Source organism: Plecotus auritus (assembly GCF_963455305.1).
Source record: "Plecotus auritus genome assembly, chromosome: 12".
NCBI classification, from domain to species: domain Eukaryota; kingdom Metazoa; phylum Chordata; class Mammalia; order Chiroptera; family Vespertilionidae; genus Plecotus; species Plecotus auritus.
Window position 1 is genome coordinate 27,732,659 of NC_137778.1, and position 23,007 is coordinate 27,755,665.

The 23,007-nt window shown below is 35.3% G+C and overlaps 1 protein-coding gene across 2 annotated transcripts in view; it reads left to right on the plus strand.

Annotated features, from left to right (window-relative positions):
* Positions 1–631: 631 nt before the first annotated feature.
* Positions 632–23,007, plus strand: part of KIFAP3 (kinesin associated protein 3) — a 124,064-nt gene continuing 101,688 nt past the window's right edge. For both annotated transcript variants that reach the window (XM_080649122.1, XM_080649121.1), the window contains exons 1-7: positions 632–959; positions 7,842–7,973; positions 12,361–12,515; positions 14,325–14,380; positions 14,930–15,071; positions 19,675–19,774; positions 21,008–21,132. In XM_080649122.1, the coding sequence (XP_080505248.1) occupies positions 928–959; positions 7,842–7,973; positions 12,361–12,515; positions 14,325–14,380; positions 14,930–15,071; positions 19,675–19,774; positions 21,008–21,132 (742 nt within the window). In that variant the 5' untranslated portion in view covers positions 632–927. The remainder of the gene's footprint in view (positions 960–7,841; positions 7,974–12,360; positions 12,516–14,324; positions 14,381–14,929; positions 15,072–19,674; positions 19,775–21,007; positions 21,133–23,007) is intronic.

Below are 23,007 nucleotides of genomic sequence, written 5' to 3' on the forward strand. Positions count from 1 at the left end.
TGATCTGGCAACTTTAGATATTGTGGGGGTTTTTAAGTAATCTAGCCATGCATGATAACTTGTAAAATGTTTTATCAGTTTTAAGAATGAATATTTGGGAATAAACATAAAATAGAAAGGACAGTTAGGGAAGAATTGCAGTATTCCAATAAGATATAGTTAGACTAGTAGATAGAAGTGGGAATGGGGAAGAAAAGCTGGTTTGCAGGAATATTTTGAAGGAAGAAATGGTAGAATTTAGTCATAGTTAATAAGAGGGCATGATGCCAGGGAAGATGTCAAAGTTAGCTCTAACTAGTGCACTAGTTAGAGCTTCTCAGTGCGATCAGTGCCGTCCCTTTTCCACAATGTTCCCCCAAAATACAAACCTCACTTGACAGGTTATTAACCTAGGGCTGACTGCTCTATAGCATTCTCTAAAGAAAAGGTTAGTGGATTCCCTTTCCCTCTTTTCAAGCTGAGGACCTGCAATTCTAATTTGAATAACTGGGATGATTCTTTTTAATTCCCATCTTCAAGGGGGCGGTGACCAGGACGCCACACCTTAACCACTGATGCCCAAATCTGCTGCAAAAATCTTCACGCTCTGCTCCAGGGTGCGTCAGATTAGTCCCAGGGTCCAGCAACTTTCACTGCGCCTGCGCATAGTGGCGCTGCAGAGCGGGCGCAGGCGCCTTGAGGCGGAGCTGACTGAGGCGTCTACAAGCCGGTCTGGGCGGCTCCAGTGTTTTGGGGCCTGGGAACTGTGGGAGGAGCCGGCGGCCTCACCTTGGTAACCACCTCGCTGCCCCGGCTCGGTCTTGCAGGCCTCAGCACTGTCATCGCCTTTAGGGGTCCGGGGACTTTGGCCACCGATTCCGGAAATAGCTGTGCAGGCCTCTTTCAGGCACCCCCATACCCCCCACGCCGTCGTCGCCGCCGCCAGCCATGCAGGGGGAGGACGCCAGATACCTCAAAAGGTGACTCCCCAAGGCATAGTCCCGCCCTCCTGGCCGGGGACCCTGAAGATATTCTTAGAGGTTCTGGGGGTTGGCCTTGAGGTGTCACTGGGCAAAGCTAGAAGCTTAGAAGAGAGGTGGACACGGGAGAAGTCACGGAAAGGGAAGGGGAAGGTGCATTGGGTAAAGAGGTTCTGCAGCCGCCCACCTGACTCGGAGGGGCCTTGAGGACCTCCCGGTAGCTCCTGGCAGCGTCACCTATTTCTGGGGAGAGGGGCTAAGGACGAGGAAACCCGGCTTCCCCGAGTCCCCCTCCCCCTTCCCCATTCCAGTTCAGCATTTCCCCTAATAGATAAATCCTGTGGGGGCCTGGACATAAAGTCTTCTGGCGCTTATGCTCTCTGTCTCCAGTTTGGGGTTCACTGCCCTCGGGTTCTGAAATGATACAGTGGAAAGAAGTGATGGGAGGCTGGACTGAAATGTTGCTTTCCAGTCTGTTTCTGCTTTCCTCATCAGTTTCATCCATTTGACTGCCATGTGTACAGTATCACTTTTATAGGATCGTAATTATCAAGAGGTTTGTCCAGGAGCTTGACATGGAACAGGCCATAATTATTTTAATTTTAAAATATTTGTAATACCAGGATTCTTTAGACTCCCACTCTGTAAATCTGTGGGATTATTGGTTTGACTCCTGTCAAAGATAAGATCATCCCTGATGAAAAGGATACTTCTCAGTGGACCAAGAGTTACTAGTAATCCAATAGAGAAAAACCTTAATTAGGACGCTCCATTTTTAAAGTCCCTGTCACATGTATTCTTTTGGACACAGTTTCCTTATATAAAAATGGAAAGCAGGGAAAATATTACGTTATGAGAGGACCAAATGTGAAAATACTTTTAAGAGATAAAACATGCATGTAAGGTGGTGTTATTATTATGTTATAATATATTTTTACTGAATATATTTACCCTGACTTGGCAGGGCCCTTATCATTACAGAAAGATCTAGTCTTAAAGGGGATTCAAACAGTTGTATAGTCAACCAATCAACTAACCGTACTGTCTTTGCAGGACTGAGGTATCTATTGCCCGCCCTTCTCATTTTTAAAAAGGATATGTAGTCATAACAAGTATTTATTTCCTCATTGCTTACATTGATCTTTTCAATCTTTTTGATTGAAAATTTTGTGACAGAAGAAAATTCTTTCAACTTTAAATATAAGATTGTTCTAGAGCAAAGACCCACTGTTACAGCATTAGCTTATTTTCATGTAATACAGTTGTGCCAGAAGGTATTTTTTTCTTAGACATACTTATAATTCCCGGTCAGGGCACATGCCCCGGTTGTGGGCTCCATCCTCAGTCGAGGGTGTACAGAAGGCAGCTGGTCAATGATTTTCTCTCATCATTGTTATTTCTCTCTCCCTCTCCTTTCCTCTCTGAAATCAATATATATATATATTTTTTTTAAAGTATTAGATGAATGAGACATACTTTCCCTCCCTTTATGGTGCTTATAATGTAGCAAAGAATACATGCTTTAAACTGTATATTACTAGAAGTAATTATTTTATTGTATTTATGAAGTGATATAAGTATATGATAAATATGTGGCCTGTGTAAAGCTTTTTCACACAGTATAAATATTCAACATTTATCCATGTTTTGCATTCATCAGTACAGTACTTCATTCCTTTTAATAGCTGAATAATAATCTATTTTATAGATACAGCATATTTTGTTTATCCATTCATCTGTTGATGGACATTTAGGCTGTTTCCATCTATTGGCTATTATGAATAAAGCTACTATGAACATTCCAGTACTAGTTTTTGTTTAAACATCTGTTTTCACTCTTTTGGTATATTTTCAGTTGTTGCTGGGTCATATGCTAATTATATGTTTAACTTCTTGAGGAACTACTGAACTGTTTTCCACAGTGGCTGCACCATTTTACTTTCCCACCAGCAATGTATGCGGGTTCCAATTCTTCACATCCTTGCTAGCACTTACTTATTTTTTAAAATTGTGGCTATTCTGATGGATGTGAAGTGATATCTTATTGTAGTTTTGATTTACATTTCCCTAGTTACTAGTGACATTGAATTTCTTTTCATATACTTCTTGACCATTCTTTGCCTTCTTTGGAGAAAAAAAATCTTTATATTTCCTGGAAATTAGTTCCCTATCATATCAATGATTTGCAAATATTTTATCCCACAGTGTAGATTGTGTTTTCACTCTCTTCATAGTGTCCATTCATATGCAAAAGTTTTAAATTCATATTTTCTTTAGTTGCTTTTGCTTTTTTAAAAAGCTTTACATGATCATTGATTTTTAAATTCTAGTCCCTCCTTCCCCTTTGTCAACCCATCAACTCATTCTCTATATCTATGGGTCTGTTTCTGTTTTATTTTTTTATTTATTTTGTATTTTTAGATTTTTATTGCTGAATAACATTCCTTTGAATATATGTACCACATCTTCTTTATCCATTCATCTATTGATGGAAACCTAGGTTGCTTCCATATCTTGGATATTGTACACAATGCTGCAGTGAACATAGGGGTGCATATATCTAGTGTTTTTGTTTCCTTCAGATAAATACTAGGTGTATTGGTTAATAATGAGGATTTTTTTCAATAGGTGGAGTTAACATATGTTGATATATATGCGATTTGATATGTATGCTGTTTTGTTGTATTGACAACAAGCTTCAAAACTTCATATGTCAAATTTGCTGAAGGTGTTAACATCGTAGATATTTTTATGCTTAAAAATGTCGAATTTCGTGCCATAAAAAGAGCATTTGCAGGAAGTTCTAATTCATTACTTTATTTTAAAGAAAAGTACTGCTGAAAGTTATTGTATACTTTGGGAAGATTATGGTAAACATGCTCCATCTCAAGATACTTGTGAATGCTGGTTTAAACGCTTTAAAAGTGATGATTTCGATGTGAAAGACAAAGAACATCCAGGTCAACCGAAAAAGTTTGAAGACCAACAATTACAAGCATTATTGGGTGCAGATGCATGTCAAACTCAAAAACAACTTGAAGAAAGATTAAACTTTGCTCAGCAAACCATTTCCGATCATTTACAAGCAATGGGAAAGATGTTGAAGGAAAATGGGTGCCACATCAATTGAACGAAAGACAGATGGAAAACCGAAAAGTCATCAGTAAAATGTTGCTTCAACTGCACAAAAGTCTTTTTTGTATCGAATTGTGACTGGCGATGAAAAGTGGATTTATTTTGAGAATCCCAAATGCACAAAATCATGGTTTGATCCAGGTCAACCATCAACATCGACTGCAAGGCCAAATCGCTTCAGAAAGAAAACAATGCTCTGCGTTTGGTGGGATCAGGAAGGTGTGGTATATTATGAGCTTCTAAAACCAGGTGAAACCGTTAATACTGATTGCTACTGACAACAAATAATCAAATTGAACCACGCTTAGATTGTAAAACGACTAGAATGGGCCAGAACAGTGGTCGGCAAACTGCGGCTCACGAGCCACGTGTGGCTCTTTGGCCCCTTGAGTGTGGCTCTTCCACAAAATACCACATGTGGGCACGCACGCACAGTGCGATTGAAACTTCGTGGCCCGTGCGCAGAAGTCCGTTTTCGGTTCTCAAAAGAAATTTCAATTGTTGTACTGTTGATATTTGGCTCTGTTGACTAATGAGTTTGCCGACCACTGGGCCAGAAGACACGGCAAAGTAATTTTGCTTCATGATAACACAACATCACACACTTCAAAACCAGTTAAAGACACATTAAAAGATCTTGCCTGGGAAGTATTAACCCACCCGCCGTATTCACCAGACCTTGCTCCTTCAGTTGACCACTTGTTCTAATAGATGGCACACCCATTTTCTGAGCAGCACTTCAAAACATACGAAGAAGTGGAAAATTGGGTCTCTGAGTGGTCTGCCTCAAAACAAGAAAAGTTCTATTGGGACGGTATCCACAAATTACCTGAAAGATGGGGGAAATGTGTAGCTAGCGATGGACATTACTTTGAATAAAGCATTTTTGATGTTCTCTTGAAATTATCGTGTTTTCTTTGGATTACAATATCCAAATTATTAACCAGTTAATAGTTAATCCGTATTATTAACCAGTTAATAGTTAATCCGAATTTTTAACTGGTAATACGGATTTTATAATCAAAGAAAACACGATAATTTCAAGAGAAACATCAACAGTGCTTTATTCAAAGTAATGTCCATCGCTAGCTACACATTTCCCCCATCTTTCAGGTAATTTGTGGATACCGTCCCAATAGAACTTTTCTTGTTTTGAGACAGACCGTTCAGAGACCCAATTTTCCACTTCTTCATATGTTTTGAAGTGCTGCTCAGAAAGTCGCGTGCCATCAATTGGAACAAGTGGTAATCTGAAGGAGCAATACAACAAAATAGCATATATATCAAATCACACATATATATATATAAACATATGTGTAACTCCATCTATTGAAAAAATCCGTATTATTAACCAGTACATCTAGTACCCAGAAGTGGAATTGCTGGATAATATAGCCGTTATATTTTTAAGTTTTTGAGGAATTGCCATACTGTTTTCCATAGTAGCTGCACTAATTTACAATCCCGACAACAGTATATGAGGGTTTCCTTTTCTCCTCATCCTTGTCAGCACTTGTTATTTGTTGATAGCACTCTGACAGGTGTGAGGTGATATCTCATTGTAGTTTTGATTTGAATTTCCCTGATGATTAGTGAAGTTTAGCATTTTTTCATGTCTGTTGGCCATCTGTATGTCCTCTTTGGAGAAAATGTCTATTCCAGTCCGCTACCCACTTTTTAAATTGGATTGTTTGTTTTTTGGTGTTCAGTTGTTTGAGTTCCTTTTATATTTTGGATATTAACCTCTTGTCAGTGTATCATTTGTGAATGTCTTCTCCCACTTGGTAGGTTGTCTTTTTTTTTTATAGAATGCAAAAGCAGCTTTAATAGGTTATAGAAAAGGAGTTCAGAGATAAGAGATTTATTCAGTTCAACCGATAACATTCACAAAAGCAAATAGTATTTCAAAATCATTTTATCCTTCCAATTTATTTTTATTTTTAATTTTTAAAAAATCTTTATTTTTCAAAGTGTTACATATGTCTCCCTTTTCCCCGCATTGACCTCTTCTAGCCTCCCTCTGAGCTCCACCCCAAGCCTTCACCACCCTATTGTCTGTGTCCATGGGTTATTGATATATCATACAAGTTCTTTGATTGACCTTTCCCACCCACCCTCCCCCACCTTCCCTCTGAGGTTTAACAGTCTGTTCCATGTTTCTATGTCTCTGAATCTATTTTGTTCATCAGTTTCTTTTGTTTATTAGATTCCACATATGAATGAGATCATGTGATATTTATCTTTCTGACTGGCTTATTTCGCTTAGCATAATACTCTTCAAGTCCATCCATGCTGTTGCAAATGGTGTCTTTTCATTTTGTTGATGGTTTTCTTCACTGTACAAAGCTTTAGTTTAATGTTCCATTTATTTATTGTTTATTTTTTGTTTCCCTTGCCCAAGGAGACATATCCAAAAAGATATTGCTAAGAGCGATGTTGAAGAGTTTACTGCCCATGTTTTCTCCTAGGAGTTTTATGATATTGGGTGTTACATTTAAGTCTTTGACCCATTCTGAGTTTATTTTTGTATAAGGTTTAAGAAAGTGGTCCAATTTCATTTTTATCATGTATCTGTCCGATTTTTCCAACATCACTTATTGATGAGACTGTCTTTACCCCATTGTATGTTCTTGCCTCCTTTGTCATAGATAAATTGACCATATAAATGAGAATTTTCTATTCTCTGGGCTCTGTATTCTATTCCATATATCTATATGTCTGTTTTTATGCTAGTACTATACTGTTTTGATTGTAATAAATGAGCAAGGTATAGCCTTCCATTTATTTGTGTCTTCTTCAGTTCTTTTCTTCATTGTCTTATAATTTTCAAAGTATAAGTTTTTCACCTCTGTGGTTAAATTTATTCCTAGGTATTTTATGCTTTTTGATGCAATTATAAATAGGATTGTTTTCTTAATTTCTCCTTCTGATAGGTCATTATTGGTATATAGAAATACAATATATTTCTGTATATTGATTCTGTATCCTGTAATTTTACTGAATTCATTCATTAGTTCTAATAGTGTATTGTTGGTTTTTTGGGGGGAAGGGAGGTCTTTAGGATTTTGGTTGCTTTTGATGTCATTATTTAAAAAACCATTCCCAAATCCAAGGTCATGAAGTTTTGCCCCTATGTTTTCTTCTAAGAGTTTTTTAGGTTTGAATTTTAAATTTACTAGTATGTGATCCATTTTGAGTTAATTATGTGGTGTGCAGCAAGGGTTTAATTTCATTATTTATATGCCCAGTGTCTTGGCACATTTGTTAAAGAGATTATTCTTTCCCCCAATGAAAGGTCTTGTCACCTTTGTTGAAATCAATCGACTACATATATAGGAGTTTATTTCTGGGCTCAGTTCTGTTCCATTGATCTGTGTGTCTACCTTTCTGCTAGTACGTCACTGTTTTGATTACTGTAGCCTTTGTAGTACATTTTGAAATCGGAAAATGTGCGTCTTCCAACTTTGTTGTTCTTTTACAAGATTGTTTTGGCTATTCAGCGTCCCTTGTGTTTCCACATGAATTTTATGATCTCTTTTCCATTTCTGTAAAAAAAGCTTTGAGAATTTGATAGTGGCTATATTGAATCTGTAGATCACTTTGGGAATGTTGCCATTTTAAATGTAAATCGGATTTAAATGCATGTTAACCCAGCTCACTTGTTTTTGGAACTAGAACCTAGAAAAGAACCATGGCCATTTTATGAGTTTTTAATCTATCTATGCCTATTTTTATTTTACATTGAAGGAAAGTTAAAGGAGGAAATATTGATGTACATCCATCAGAAAAAGCACTCATTGTTCAATATGAAGTGGAAGCTACCATTCTTGGAGAAATGGGGGATCCCATGTTGGGAGAACGAAAAGAATGCCAAAAAATGTAAGTTTTCTTTCTTTGTGTACATTCTGAAAGTAGTGAACCTTATACAAACTTTGTAGAAATATGATATTATTTAAATCTGCATAGATGATAAATGTTTATGGCATTCTTCTAGACATACTTCAGTTTAGTGAAGCAGAGACAACATTAAACTATAGATGCAGATATATTTAGAGAAAATCATGTCTATGTACATAATGGGAACCTACTAAAAAATACCTATTCTGATTTATTCCATTTAGTAAATGCATATAATAGAATATAATCTACAACTTGTGAAATCAATTTTAAGATATGTTTATGTGGGACTTTTTAGCTTAATTTAGGAAATTTGTATTTTCGGAAATCCTGTGTTCTTCCTTCTTCCCTGGAATTGCAGAAAGTAGTATGATTTTCAAAATTTCCAAATGGGGCATGCACCTTGAATTCATCCCTTAAAAATCTAGCCCTCTAGAAGATCCTAATAAGACAAGCATTTTCTGACTCAATGTACTGAGCTTAAATCTTCCAATATCCTACACCCTTTCCTTTCTGCATTTGTAATTCTTTGACGACCTCTTGGGGAACTGGCCTCTTTCATTAGTCTGCAGTTGTGCTGGTAATGATCTTGAATCCCTTCCATAGTTTTGTGGAAGTAAAGAAGGTCTGAGATTACCTAGTTTTCTCTCCCATTCTTCTTCCCTCCATCAAAAACTTGGTTTGGGAAGTAGCTAAAAAGAATTTTAGTGTGTTTGGTGGCATTAAGTGTATGCAGACTGCTAGGAGTGCATGTGATAGTATTTATAACACTGAAAGCACTGCATTTTTTCTATTTAGCAGTGGTTCTCAACTGGTTCTGATCCACCCCCACCCCACCCCCTTCCCGAGGTGACATTTGGCAATACCTCAAGACATTTGGGTTGTCATAACTAGAGAGGTGCTAAGGGAATTCAATGGCTAGAGGCCAGAGTGCTGCTAAGGATCCTACAATGCACAAGATAGCCACCTACAAACAAAGAAGTATTTGGCCCAAACTTTGATAGTGCTGAAATTGGGAAACTTTGGTATATAACAGCACCAAAGAGTAGCTGCCTAGTCTAATATTCCTAATTTGTCTTCTTCTTGGGTTAGAAGGAGACTAAATTGCACACTGAATTCATTAAAAATAACTGAGTCTTTGGATAATCTGCTAGATTGAAGAGATACACACTTGCATACACACATACACTGTAAATCCTAACTGATATGCTCACACGTTTTTCTGTTTTCTTATACCTTTTCTCTTCCATTTGTGTGCCTGTGATTGCTTCCTGGGTTTTGTACATTTTGAAAACATGAAAAATCTCTTTGAGATCTTATTAATTTGCCAAAGACAAGCCAACAGAGCAGAGTTTTTTGCCTTTAGAACCTCCTACATCCACATTTCATGAGAGAAATTTAGATTTTAGTTCTTGAGAATGCAGTCAGTAACCTTATTCAACTATAATTAAATGAGAATGTTGTTTGTGTTTGAAAATCCGAAGTCTTTCTAGACAAGGGATGCATTCACTAGGAAGTCAGCCAGCTGGAAAGAATACTACCTACTGTTGCTGGAGTAAGTGGATTTAAACATCCTTAAGGGGAACACCCGAGGACCTCAGTTTTGGAATACTCCACCCTGGTGTACACGATTTGGAGAGGAATCATGTTGTGGGACCAAAAGCAGAATGTGGTCTGTTGATAACTCAAGAGTTTTTATCAATGGCAACAGCTGGGGTGGAGGGGATACTCATAAAGATTAAGATAGGTTTGAAGTGAAAATGTTAAATTTGGGTAGTCAGTGCTATGGCCCACGTCAAGAAGACTTGTATTTCAATCTTCTTTATTTGGCAAAGGAGTGTATAAGCCCATCTTCAATAGAGGCCCAGTTTCTGAAAATTTCTTTATGAGAAACTGATGGTTATAGTCCAAAACTAATATGGGTATTTTTCTTGTGAGTTTTTGGTGTTCTTAATAGATATGGCTGCCTATGAAGATTATAGTTTTTTATTATAGGAATAATTAGTAAACATACAGATAACATTTTCTAAAAATTATAGCCCTATCTATTTTTTTTCTTTGTCTTTTGTAATAAGGAAAGGATTTAGGAGAGACCTGTACACTAAAAGAAGAAAATCTGACTATTTTAATGAAAAGAAGATGAATCAGATTGCTAATATATGTGTTGGTAAAAAATAAATTAAAAAGAAATAGAAAAATCTGCTTTATTAGATCAGGATACCACTGTACACCTATTAGAATGGGTAAAATCCAAAACACTGACAGAACCAAATGCTGGTGAGGAGGTAAAGCAATAGGAACTCATTCATTGCTGGTAGAAGTATAAAGTGGTACTTTGGAAGACAGCTTGGCAGTTTCTTCTAAAGCTAAACATAAACTTACCATATGATCCAGCAGTTTTGCTCCTAGATATTAACCCACATGAGTTAGAAATTTATGTCCACAAAAACCTGCACATGAATGTGTATAACAGTTTTATTTATAATTGTCAACAATTGGAGACAACCAACATGTTTTTCAATTGACAAACAGGTAAGCAAACAGTGGTGCATCCATACAATCAAGTATTATTCAGCACTAAAAAGAAACCGACTATCAAGTTATGAGAAGACATGGAGGGACTTAAACGCATATTACTAAGTAAAAGAAGTCAGGCTGAAAAAGCTACATTCTGTATGATCCCAACTACATAACATTCTAGAAAAGGAAAAACTAAAGTAAAAAAATTTAGTTTGTCAGGGTTTCAGGGGGTGAGGGAGGAGAGAATAGGTGGAGCATGGAGCATGTTTAGGGCAATAAAATTATGCTTTATGATACTATAATGATGGACACATGATGCATTTCTCAAAGCCCATAGAACTATACAACACAGTAAATCCTAATGTAAACTGTAGACCTAAATTGATAATGTATCACTATCGGTTCATCAGTTGTAACAAAGGTGATAATAACAGAAAAAAAAACCTCTATTGGGGTGGTAGTGGGTGTATATATGGGAACTCTGTACTTTATACACAATTTTTCTGTAAACCTGAAACTGCTCTGAAAAACAACTAGTAAGAAATTTTAAAAATATATGTTTATAGTGTTTCTATTGTGCCTTATCTTAATCGGATTTCTAGAAACCATCAAGATTTCGAAGTTCCTTGATACAATTAAACATGGAGAGGTCTTTTGAGAGTTTTTCTCTGAATGGACTCTCCTTTCTATCTCTGTCTTCTGATGTGCAGTAAAATTATACAAGAAATATAATCAAGAATTTAAAAGAGGAATATAAACAACCAAAATTTTTAAAATAGAGGAACAGAGTACTGGCTAGGGTTCTTGTTGCAAACATTAGAAACCACTGTAGCAAATTTAAATATGAAAGGAATTTATTAAAAGCTATTAGGTAGTTTGTAGAATCCCAAGAGGACCAGACTTAGGGATGACCAAATAGCTGTGAGTAATTTCTAAATCACTCTACTGGACTTATTTCTGGAGAGATCATCTTCACCTGAATGATGATTGCACAGATGCTTAGTACAGAATCTTTTTCTGAGATTTCTGTCCCTGCTGCCTTCTAACATCTTGATGTCTTTTTAAATGTCAGCAGTCTTTACCAAAAAATAATTCTATATAATGGCTACTTATGTTTCCCTTTTTTAATCTGAGCCTTGCGTGAACATATCTGCTTGAGTCTTCACCCTGCACCTAATTTTATGTTTTCATAGGTCTCCTTGGTGCCATAAATTCATGTAAACGGGCAATTGTTTCCAGACTCTGAACAATCTTTTTTATTTATCTTCCAATGAATCTCCTGGACTAAATTAAAAAGGAGAGAGAAGCTGGTTTATTTATTTTTATTAACATACTAACAAGTATAAAATGTTCCTCAGAATTCCTCATATAGGTCTTAAAATACATCCTGCTTTTTTTCTTCTTCCTCCTACTATATAATTTCCATGAGAACAACTGAACCCGAAATAACCAATATTATGTCTTGTTCCTAACTGAAAAACATAAATGATTTCATGACTGTGGTCAGGAAGTGATTCACTCTTGGCAATATGGATTCTCACATCCAATGACTAAACACTTTATATGTATTACGTCAGAAGATTGTTTTAAAATTAGGTCTTCCAATATGCTGTTCTGCCTGGAGAGGCTGATGTAGGCTCTATGTTTCTTTTGTTATCTTATTTATCCAGCTCAAAGAAAATCATTGTTTTGCATTGTTCTAAGCCTAATTATATCCAACACTTTATTATATAAGAGTCTATGTAAGGTACATTTAAATGTTTTATAAGTTATTTATTTAATGAAATATTATTTAAGTTACCACTTACTTTAATAATACCTGAATTGGAAAATTCTGATATGCTTGCAGCATTCGTCTTAAGAGTCTCAATGCCAACACAGATATAACTTCCCTGGCACGGAAGGTGGTTGAAGAATGTAAACTCATTCATCCCTCAAAACTAAATGAGGTAGAGCAGCTGTTGTACTATCTCCAGAACCGCCGCGACTCCTTGTCAGGAAAGGGTAAGTAGAGACTTCTGACTTTTTAATGCAAAACCGGACTTGTTTGACTGTAGTTTGAGTTTTACATAAATATGGGTGTGTTTTTTTGTTTTGTGTTTTATTTTTGCCAGTGCTGTGAATAAGTAAACAAAAGAATAGACAAACATATTTGTTTTATACATGTTGAGCTTTATATTAAACTAGAGGCCTGGTGCACGGCATTCGTTCACTGTAGGGGGGCGGTCCCTCAGCCCGGCCTGCGCCCTCTCTCAGTCTGGGACCCCTCGCTCCTTACCGCCTGCCTACAGTGGAGGCAGGAGAGGCTCCTGCCACTGCCGCTGTGCTCACCAGCCATGAGCCCAGCTTCTGGCTGAGCTGTGCTCCCCCTGTGGGAGCACACTGACCACCAGGGGGCAGCTCCTGTATTGAGCGTCTGCCCCCTGGTGGTCAGTGCGCATCATAGCGACTGGTCCTTCCGCTGTTCAGTTGATTTGCATACAGGCAGTCCTCGGTTACGTCGGACTCCACATACCATACTTCGTTTTGTGGTTACGTCACCATCTCCCATTTATTTATAAAAAAAAAAAAAATAAGTTTTGTCATTTCAACATATGTACATATGTGCCTTATGTTTTTTTATTATTTATTTACCACAAGTAAAGGTCAGAAATTGTTATTTTATTTTAAAATTTTTTTACTGTTTCACTTCATTACTGCTGTGTATGTGCTCCATGTGAGTGACGTAGGTGCTTATATAGGTGGGTTCTGACTTACAGTGAAAATCGCGTTACATCGCACCCTAGGAATGGATCTCTAACATAACCGAGGACCTACTGTATTAGGGTTTTATTATATAGGATGGTTCTACACAAAATGATGTTTCCATTTCATACTGTGTGTGTGTGTGTGTGCGTGCATGCACACATATGCTGAAATAAGGAATAAAAAGCAGATATCTTTTTAAATGTCAGCGGTCTTTACCAAAAAATAATTCTATATAATGGCTATATAATTCTATATAATTCTAGAATAACAATAGGAGAGAATTGGGGCCAGAAAACCTATTTTCTCTCCTCCAACTAGATTTATGTTTTCTAAATTTCTCATTGACATTTAGTTTATTATTTGAATGGGTGACTTAAGTATTTAAATGTTAAATATATGTCGCATGCATTAGACTATCGTAATGTTATGTTTTATGAATCTTTCTTAGAAAAATACTTCCTTTTCATTCCTCAATGTCTCTGTTGTTAACATGCTTCTATTTTCAGTTCCCTCAACAAGAACTAAGCCATTAAAATATTAGAGCTAAGTGACTGATTATTTATAGAAGGCATTTTCAAATAATTTAAACCAAAACTGAAACAAAATAAAAATACAGACATTTTAATGCAAAATCATCTCAGATTATTGAATGGTTAGTTATTTCATTTCATAGCATTACATTTACATATCTTTCATCATGGGTAAGTTCCAAACTATGATGCCCTTGAAATGACTTACAAAGGCTTAAGTTTTTATTATACTAAGTAAAATAAATGAAATAGAAAATTTGTTTAAACCTTTTCAAGTTAGTCTTGTCTCTCTATGAACAGGAGATAAACTGCCTTGTGCCTAATGTATACTTTTATTAGTTAGCCCTAAATAGAGTTACTAACTCACATTGTATAATCAATAGGTATTTATTGAATGAATTGGATGCCTGTGAACTTACTTAAAAGCAAAATTAAGCTTAGCTAATCAGCTGCTGAAAATAAAAATTACTCATAAATGCCAAAAACCTAGTTCTTCTCCTTAAAAAAAAACACAAAACCTTTTTTTTTTTTACAGAAAAAAAAGAAAAAACAAGCAAACCTAAAGATCCACCTCCTTTTGAAGGAATGGAGGTAAGACTACATTCTGATCTAACAGAAATCTGATTATAAGGTGTTGCCTTTTACCATCAGTAATTCATACAATCAACATTAAACATATGTGTAATTTTTTAAAAGTGATTGAACTTAGAAGTGCCTGAAAAAGGTAGAAAGTCAGTATTTAATCGACAAAGGCAAAAATTATTGGGTATGTTTTTTAGACAATTTATTTGTATAGAAAAATAAGTTGTGAAGTGTTTTAAATATTTTTATTGCAATATATTTTGAAATATTATTTATTATAGTGATACAAATTACTTTGTATTATATTTAAAATATTTTATAATTGATAGACCAAGTTTAGAGCTTGTATACTTCCCGTTTTATCATATGGTTTATAATTACTTTTGTATTGAAGTCCTAACACCCAAAGGTCTAATTTTCCCCTCTATGAGTCCTTTGAAAACTTATCTATTATTATAAAAGGCAATATATTAATCACAAAATATCATTCCTTTGACAGTGGCTCTGTTAAGCATTATTATTATTTTGGAATACTTTCTTCTTCTTCCTTTGTTTCAGATTGATGAAGTTGCTAACATTAATGATATGGATGAATACATTGAGTTATTGTATGAAGATATACCTGACAAGGTTCGGGGTTCTGCTTTGATCCTGCAACTTGCTCGAAATCCTGATAACTTGGAAGAACTGCTATTAAATGGTAACTTATAGTTATAAATATTAAAATTAGAAAAATTATTATAAAATATGATTTTTAAATTATTATATTAGAGAATTAAGTTAAAATTATTTATGCTGAACTTAAAAATATACTTTTTCCAGCTCTTTATTACTTTTCTTCTTGAAATTTTTAACATGAGAGCATAACATCTAAATGTTCTCTGGAGAATTCATCAATCATTTAATTTAAATAAGGGAAATCAAGCATTATTGGTACTGTATCTTTTCTTATTTGAAACACTTTTTTAAAAAATATTTTTTTATTGATTTCAGAGAGGGAGAGAGAGAGAGAAACATCAGTGATGAGAGAGAATCATTGATCGGCTGTCTCCTACACACTTCCTACGGGGCATCAAGGCCACAACCCAAGCATGTGCCATGACTGGGAATTGAACTGTGACCGACTGCCTGTTCATAGATCGACACTCAACCATGGATCCACACCAGCCAGGCTGGAACACTTTTTTATTTTTTCAATTAGGAGGCAATATGAAGCTTTTGACATTTGTATATGTGTCAGCCTAAAGGACTCCCTTTAGTATTTGTCATAGGGGAGTTTTACTACCTTAAGTTTTTCTTTTCCTTGGTGTTTGAAGAATAGTTTTGCTGGATAGAGAATTGTTGGTTGATTGTCTTTCTTTTAGCACTTAGAATATGTCATGCCACTACTTTCATGTCTCCATGGTTTCTGATGTGAAATCTGCTGTTAATTTTATTGAGGATCCTGTGTATGTGTTGAACTATTTTTCTCTTGCTGCTTTCAACATTTTCTTTGTCTTTGGCTATTGTCAGTTTGACTATGATGTGTTTAAGTGTTGATATCTGAATTTATCTTACTTGGAATTTGTGGATCTTCTTGGATGTGCAGATTAAATTTTTTCAGCAAACTTGAGAAGTTGTTAGCCATTATTTGTTAAATATTCATTTTACTCTTTTGCCTTCTCTCCTCTTGGAACTCCCATTTTTGTTTATGTTAGTATGCTTGTTGATGTTCCCCAGGTCTTTGAGGCTCTGTTTATTTATTTTTCATTTTTTTTCTTTCTGTTCCTGAAACTAGATAATCCTAATTGACTTGCCTTTACATTTTTTTTAAATTTTTTTATTAAGGTATTATATGTGTACATACCTTACCATTGCCCCCCCCCACTCCCATACATGCCCTCACCCCCCAATGTTTTGCATCCGTTGGTTACTCTTATATGCATGCATACAAGTCCTTCAAGTTGATCTCTTATTTCCCCCACCTCTCCCTAACCTTCCCGCTGTAATTTGACAGTCTGTTTGATGCTTTACTGCCTCTGTATCTATCTTTTTGTTCATCAGTTTATACTGTTTTTCATTATCCCCAAATGAGTGAGATCATGTGGTATTTTTCTTTCATTGACTGGCTTATTTCACTCAGCATAATGTTCTCTAATTCCATCCAGGTGCCTACAAATGGTAATAATTCCTTCTTTTTTATGGCAGCATAGTATTCCATTGTGTAGATGTACCATAGTTTTCTGATCCAGTCATCTGCTGATGGGCACCTAGGCTGTTTCCATAATTGACTTGCCTTTACATTTGTTCATTCTTTCTTTTTCTAGCTCATATCTGCTGTTAATATTATTAATGAATTTTTTCATTTCAGATACTGTAATTTGCAATTGCAGACTTTCCACTTGGTTCATTTTTAAATAATGTGTATCTCTTTATGATATTTTTTGTTTGGTGAAACATCGTTCTCCTACCTTCTCATACTTGTCTTTAATTCTTTCAGTTCTTTTAATTCCTTTTTAAAAAGATATATTTTTATTTTTTTATTTTTTTTTAAATATATTTTATTGATATTTTACAGAGAGGAAGGGAGAGGGATAGAGAGTTAGAAACATCGATGAGAGAGAAACATCGATCAGCTGCCTCCTGCACACCTCCCACTGGGGATGTGCCCGCAACCACAGTACGTGCCCTTGACCGGAATCGAACCTGGGACCTTTCAGTCTGCAGGCCGACACTCTATCCACTGAGCCAAACCGGTTTTGGCGAAGATATATTTTTATTGATTCCAGAGAAAAAGGGAGAGGGAGAAAGAGATAGAAACATCAATGGTGAGAGAGAATCATTCATTGGCTGCCTCCTGCACACCCCCAACTGGGGATGGAGCCCACAACCCGGGCATGTGCCCTGACCAGGAATCCAACCATGACCTCCAGGTTTATAGGTCGACACTTAACCACTGAGCCAAGCGGGCCGGGCCACTTCTTTTAGTTCTTTGAATATATTTACAATAGATTATTTTAAATCTTTGTCTCATAAATTCAACATCTGAGCTTCCTTATGGACAATTTCTGTTGACTGCTGTATTTCCTGATTAAGAGATATCCTGTCCTATTTCTTTGCATAGCTTGTATTTTTTATTGTTGTTTTGAAATAATTTTGTGGAAACTCTGAAAATCTGATTCCCACTCCCTCCAGGGCCTGTTATTTTTGCTGTTTATTTGTTTAATGAGTTTCCTGGATTATTTCTGTAAATTCTGTATTCTTTGTGCAGCCACTGAATCCTCTGCTCAGTTAGTTTAGTAGTAGCTTGTGGATTGTATAGAGATTTCCTTAAATGCCTGGCACTACATGTCCCAACCTTTGCTGGGGGAGCTCTGTGTGTGTGTTTATGTGTGTGTGTGTGGAGGAGGGAGGCTTGTCTTCAGTGCTATAGCAGGTAGTTTAGAGCCTTATCTTCATTTCCTGCTTGCACACTGCCTTAAGGTTTTCCAGAGATGAGAGATTAGGTTCTTCTCTGGTCTTTCTCTTGCATGTGCATATCCCTGCACATAGAATCCTGGGAATGTGTTGAAGCTTTTCAAAGACCCTGTGAATATCTTTTTCCAGTTATTCCTCTTAAAGATTTAGGTCAGCCTCTTGTTAACTCCAACTGGCAAGGCTGCTGCACATTACTGCCACATCTTAACAAGTAGTTTTCAACAAATGCCCTGGGTGTAAGGCTGCATGGAGCAAGCTCTGAGTCAGGACAAGTAAAGAAAACCCTGGGAATGGAGCTTTTCAGCAAGCATCCAGATGGATTAGAGAGTGACAGTTCTTTGAGGAGGCATTTGGGAAGCAAGCACCAAACTGTTCTGCCTCCTCCAGTTGCTGTTAGGTTGCTGTTTTTCACAGATACCATAGTTGTGATTTTCTTGTATATTTTGTATATTTTCCTACTTATTATTTTGAGATCACTTTAGTATATTCTCTAAAAAAATTATAATGGAATTTTAATTTTGCCTTCTGTAAACTCTGTAATTTTCTTTGGGCTATTTATTGATAACTCATGTATAATTCTTGTAGCTATAATTTCATTGAGATACTTCTCTGTTCTTTATTGAAAGAGAAAAATAAAATTTGAAAAGTGGGTCACTAAACCTTTGCCTAAATCATGGTATTATAATATATCACTTCCAAAGTATATTCTATGATATCCTATTTCCTCTGGATTATAGTGATGAAATGTCCAGATTCTTTGTTAAGTAGGACTTTTTGGAGCTTTTGCTCTTAATATACATTGCCTGTCTAATTACTTAATTCTAGAATGATTTTGGCGATCAGTATATATTATACTAGTATGTGTCCTGCATTGTGAATTTGAAAAACATGAAACACCATTATAGGATTTTTCCGTTTGTTAAAAAAATTCTTTCAGAGTGGATTAATATCATAGTGAATTCTTATTGTTTCATAATCTGTATAGCCTGAAAGATCAAATAAATTGAACACTTCCATTACAATGATAAATACTGATAATGCAGTCCACGAAGTATAATAGATCCTGAATGCCAAAGAAAGTTAAATGATAAGTTATATATAATACACAGATATTCTATTTAATTTTTATTATATTAAGAATTGGTAAGCCATATAGCAACACTAATTTGAAAACAGTCTCATTACTTTATGCTTACTTAATATGTGATAATTCTCATTAATCAATTCATTAATTTCACCTTTCTCATGATAAAAATCTAGCGTGGATATTTATTAAACTACCCTGAAGCTAGTTTTGCGAAAAATTTTTGTTTTATTTATGTCTGTTGGAATCAATTTAACATGATATTAAAATATTAGACTTAATATTTTGTGTATAACTTTTATTTGGTTATTAATTTGCTTTAATGCAGCTAGTGTTAGCTTGCTAAACTGCTCATTATTTTTTTTTAGAGTTCTAGTTTTTTTACTTATTCACAAACACCTTAAATCACATGTTAAAAAAAGAAAAAAAGGATACTACTGGAGCAAGTGGAAATTCAATTCAAGAAATAAATGGTCTTATTATTTTATTGTCACCCAAAATATATTTATATTACTTTATCTAAATCATATTTTATTTTTCTGTATACAGGAATAGACTTAAAGTTGCATGTTATGAGTTTTTAAGTAAAAGTTGGATTTCAATTTTAAAAATAGCTTTCTGTGTTGGAAAGAAGCATCCTACTTTGTTGTCCCAGTTCTATCTTAGCTTTGTTATTTATTTATAAGTAGACATTTAAAACCAATCACCCTTTATACTAGAGGCAAGACGAATGATTATACTTGCATGTCCCATTTTTATCTAGAAACTGCCCTTGGTGCATTAGCAAGAGTCCTGAGAGAAGACTGGAAGCAAAGTGTTGAATTAGCCACAAACATAATTTACATCTTTTTCTGTTTTTCCAGGTAACTATTAAAATTAGGTAATAAAAGTAATAGTCTATCTGTATTTCTCCTTGTGTATGACATTGGTTTAGATTGTAGATCATTGGTTCATTTAGTCACTCTGTGTGTCTGCCCGTGCTCTGTTCTGAACTCTTATTCTGTTTTCTATCCTCTGTCCTCTCTGTTGTTCTGTTTTAATTTAGTCTGTACTCACCCATGCATATACATGTGTGCATGAGCATGAGTGTGTGCACACCCACCCATTCATGCACCCACAGTTTAAGAGTATGGACTCTGGACGTAGACTGTCTGGATTTGAATTTAAGTCCTGCTATTTATTAACTCTGTGATCTTGGCTGTATTAACTCTCTGTGCCGTGGTTTCCTCGCCTGTAAGCTGTGGATAGTAATAGTAGCACCTTTTAGGTAACTTTTAGAATAAAGCCTGACCTAGACTAAGTGCAGTAAATGTTATTGTTTTACATACACAGCTGTTATGCATTCACATGTGTTATTTTACACATATCTTCTTTAGAAAGATGTTTTTTGAGACATTGTAAAAAGTCTCTAGCTAATTTCTAAAGAATTGCCTTTCTCTAGTCTAAAAATGTGTCTAGAATTAGCAAATAAATATTTACTGAATAAGTACTTGGATCAATGAATTGTCTAGGAAACATGCAAAACATGATTGCTAATAATTTTTTAAATTTTTTTTATTGATTGATTTTAGGAAGAGAGGGAGAGAGAGAGAGAGATTTGTTGTTCCACTTATTTATGCATTTATTGGTTGATTTTTGTATGGGCACTGACCAAGGATCAAAACCGTAATCTTGACATATCAGGTTGATGCTCTAACCAACTGAGCTACTGGCCAGTAGCTAATACTTTACTGGTTTATTCTTTGGTATTAGTTTTACTTAATAACAGTATTGTTACAGTATTAGTTTTGGTAGATGGTAGTCTGAAGATTTATTTTGGGGGTATCTGAATAGTTTAAATGGTTTTTAATTATAAATGTGTTTTGTTTAATTTCTAACTTAAAAATAATTTTAATTCAGGTAATAGTAACATGTTAAAATATAGTTAAAGGAATCTCAGAATTTCAAATCTTTCTAGTATGCTCTGTATTTATTTATTGATATGTGTATATCAAATTTATTTTCTATGTTGTTTGTACCAATGTTTACCCTAAACAATTTCCTGAACCCACAAAAATGTATTCCTTTAAACACATACTAAAATCTCTTCTTTAAAGCTTTTCTCAGTTTCATGGACTTATCACTCACTATAAAATTGGAGCTTTGTGTATGAATATCATTGATCATGAATTAAAAAGACATGAGCTTTGGCAAGAAGAACTTTCTAAGAAGAAGAAAGCTGATATCCTTTTAGAGTGGCATTTCACCCTGCTGTTGTTGCCTATTGCTATGAGCTTTGGATTAATGGGATTTTTTTTCCCCATTCACAGAACATGAAAAATGCAAGAGTGTTTTATTTTTTTAAAGGTTAAGATGAAGATTGAAACTGTCAGAATGAATATAGTTTGACATATACTTTTTTATCTCATCTAACTTTGATTACTTGATGAGATAGAGGGAGATAAATTAGTGGTTCTGGATACTGAATTGGTGAATCTCTAAGTAGCTACATCTGTGCCTCCTAAGATCCTTTGGTTAGCAGAAGTCTGGCTCACCACTGTTTCCTATGCAGTTCTTTCTCTGTGATTTTGATTGGAATGGGTATGGATTTGGTGATGAACCTAGCTTTAAATTATATTTTTCTAATTAAGCACAATAATGCCTTTCTGAGTACATACAAATTTGAGAGGCCTGCAGAATGATAGAACTTATGAGAAGAACCTTAAAAATTATCTATTTTAACCTATCTTTCAATAGAGGAATATTTTCTGCAACTTCCCTTACAAATGGGTTATTTAGTCTCTTCTTTAACAATGTCACTGCTTAATGATTTAGCTCATTTTGTGATGTGGTACTTTATTTATTATAATGTTCTTTGCTTACTGCACTAAAGTCCACTCCTTAATAGCTTCTGTCCCTGGATTGTAATCTTGCATACTGAAGCAATATAGAATAGGATATTTTTTTCAACATCACATTTCTTATATTTGAGGATATTTTCATATTACCTCTACAACTAATTCTTCTAGAATCTAGATTAAGGTCCTGATTTATTCATGTCTTTCCTTATATGACTTCTTTTGGAGATCAACAACCCATACTGGCGGCTTTCCTTTCAACCCCAAATTTATTGATTTCTTTTAAAAAGTTAAAATATTATTCATATTGTGCAGAGTGTCATATGTTTCTTACGTCCCCATCATGGACTCCCCAAGATACTATAAAAATGCACCTTCCCACACATATGAGCTTTGATTTTACTTAATTAGGATCTTTCAAGGTTTAGAAATTTTTTGTGTACACTATAAACTTCTGACATCTAGATAAGTATTGCCTTAAACCGCATAGACAACTCAAAAATCCTGAATATTTTAGATTATTTCTGGAGTCCCAAGTCTCCTGAATGTACCCAAAATTCATTTAAACTGGAGGGGTGCAAAGAGGACCACTAATGGGACTTTTAGCAACCATTAAGTTATACATTGTGATTGGTGATAAGAACTGATATTTTAGGACATATTATATTCCTGTAACTATCAGATACCATTGGTTGTAAGATGTACCATTATTTACAAATAACCGATGAAGAAAAAAATGCTTCCAATTAAGCTATGGCACATCATGGATTATAAGACACATCTAAATTCTGGAGATGTTACCATGTGGGAAAATGTGTCTTAGAATCACTGGATTATAATACTTGAAAGAATATAAAATGACCTATTAGAATTCTGGCCATTTCTCCTAAAATATTGCTATTTTATTAAGTTTTAAGTTTTCCTTGTGTTTTGATGCAAGTAGCATTCAATAGGAAATTGTTTTTAAGTGCTTGGGGATCTGAAGTCAGACTGAAGTAACTATTTTCTGCAGGTGTCCAGGGGACTGTTTTGGGGGCCATAAGATGTGTGTTTTTTTTTAAATATTTTTATTGATTTTAGAGAGAGGAAGGGTGAGGAATAGAGATATAGAAACATTGATGAGAAACATCAATCGGCTGCCTCCTGCACGCCCCTCACCAGGGGTTGAGCCCTCAACCGGGGCACAGAAATCGAACTGTGACCTCCTGGTTCACAGGCCGATGCTCAACCACTGAGCAACACCAACTGGGCCATAAGAT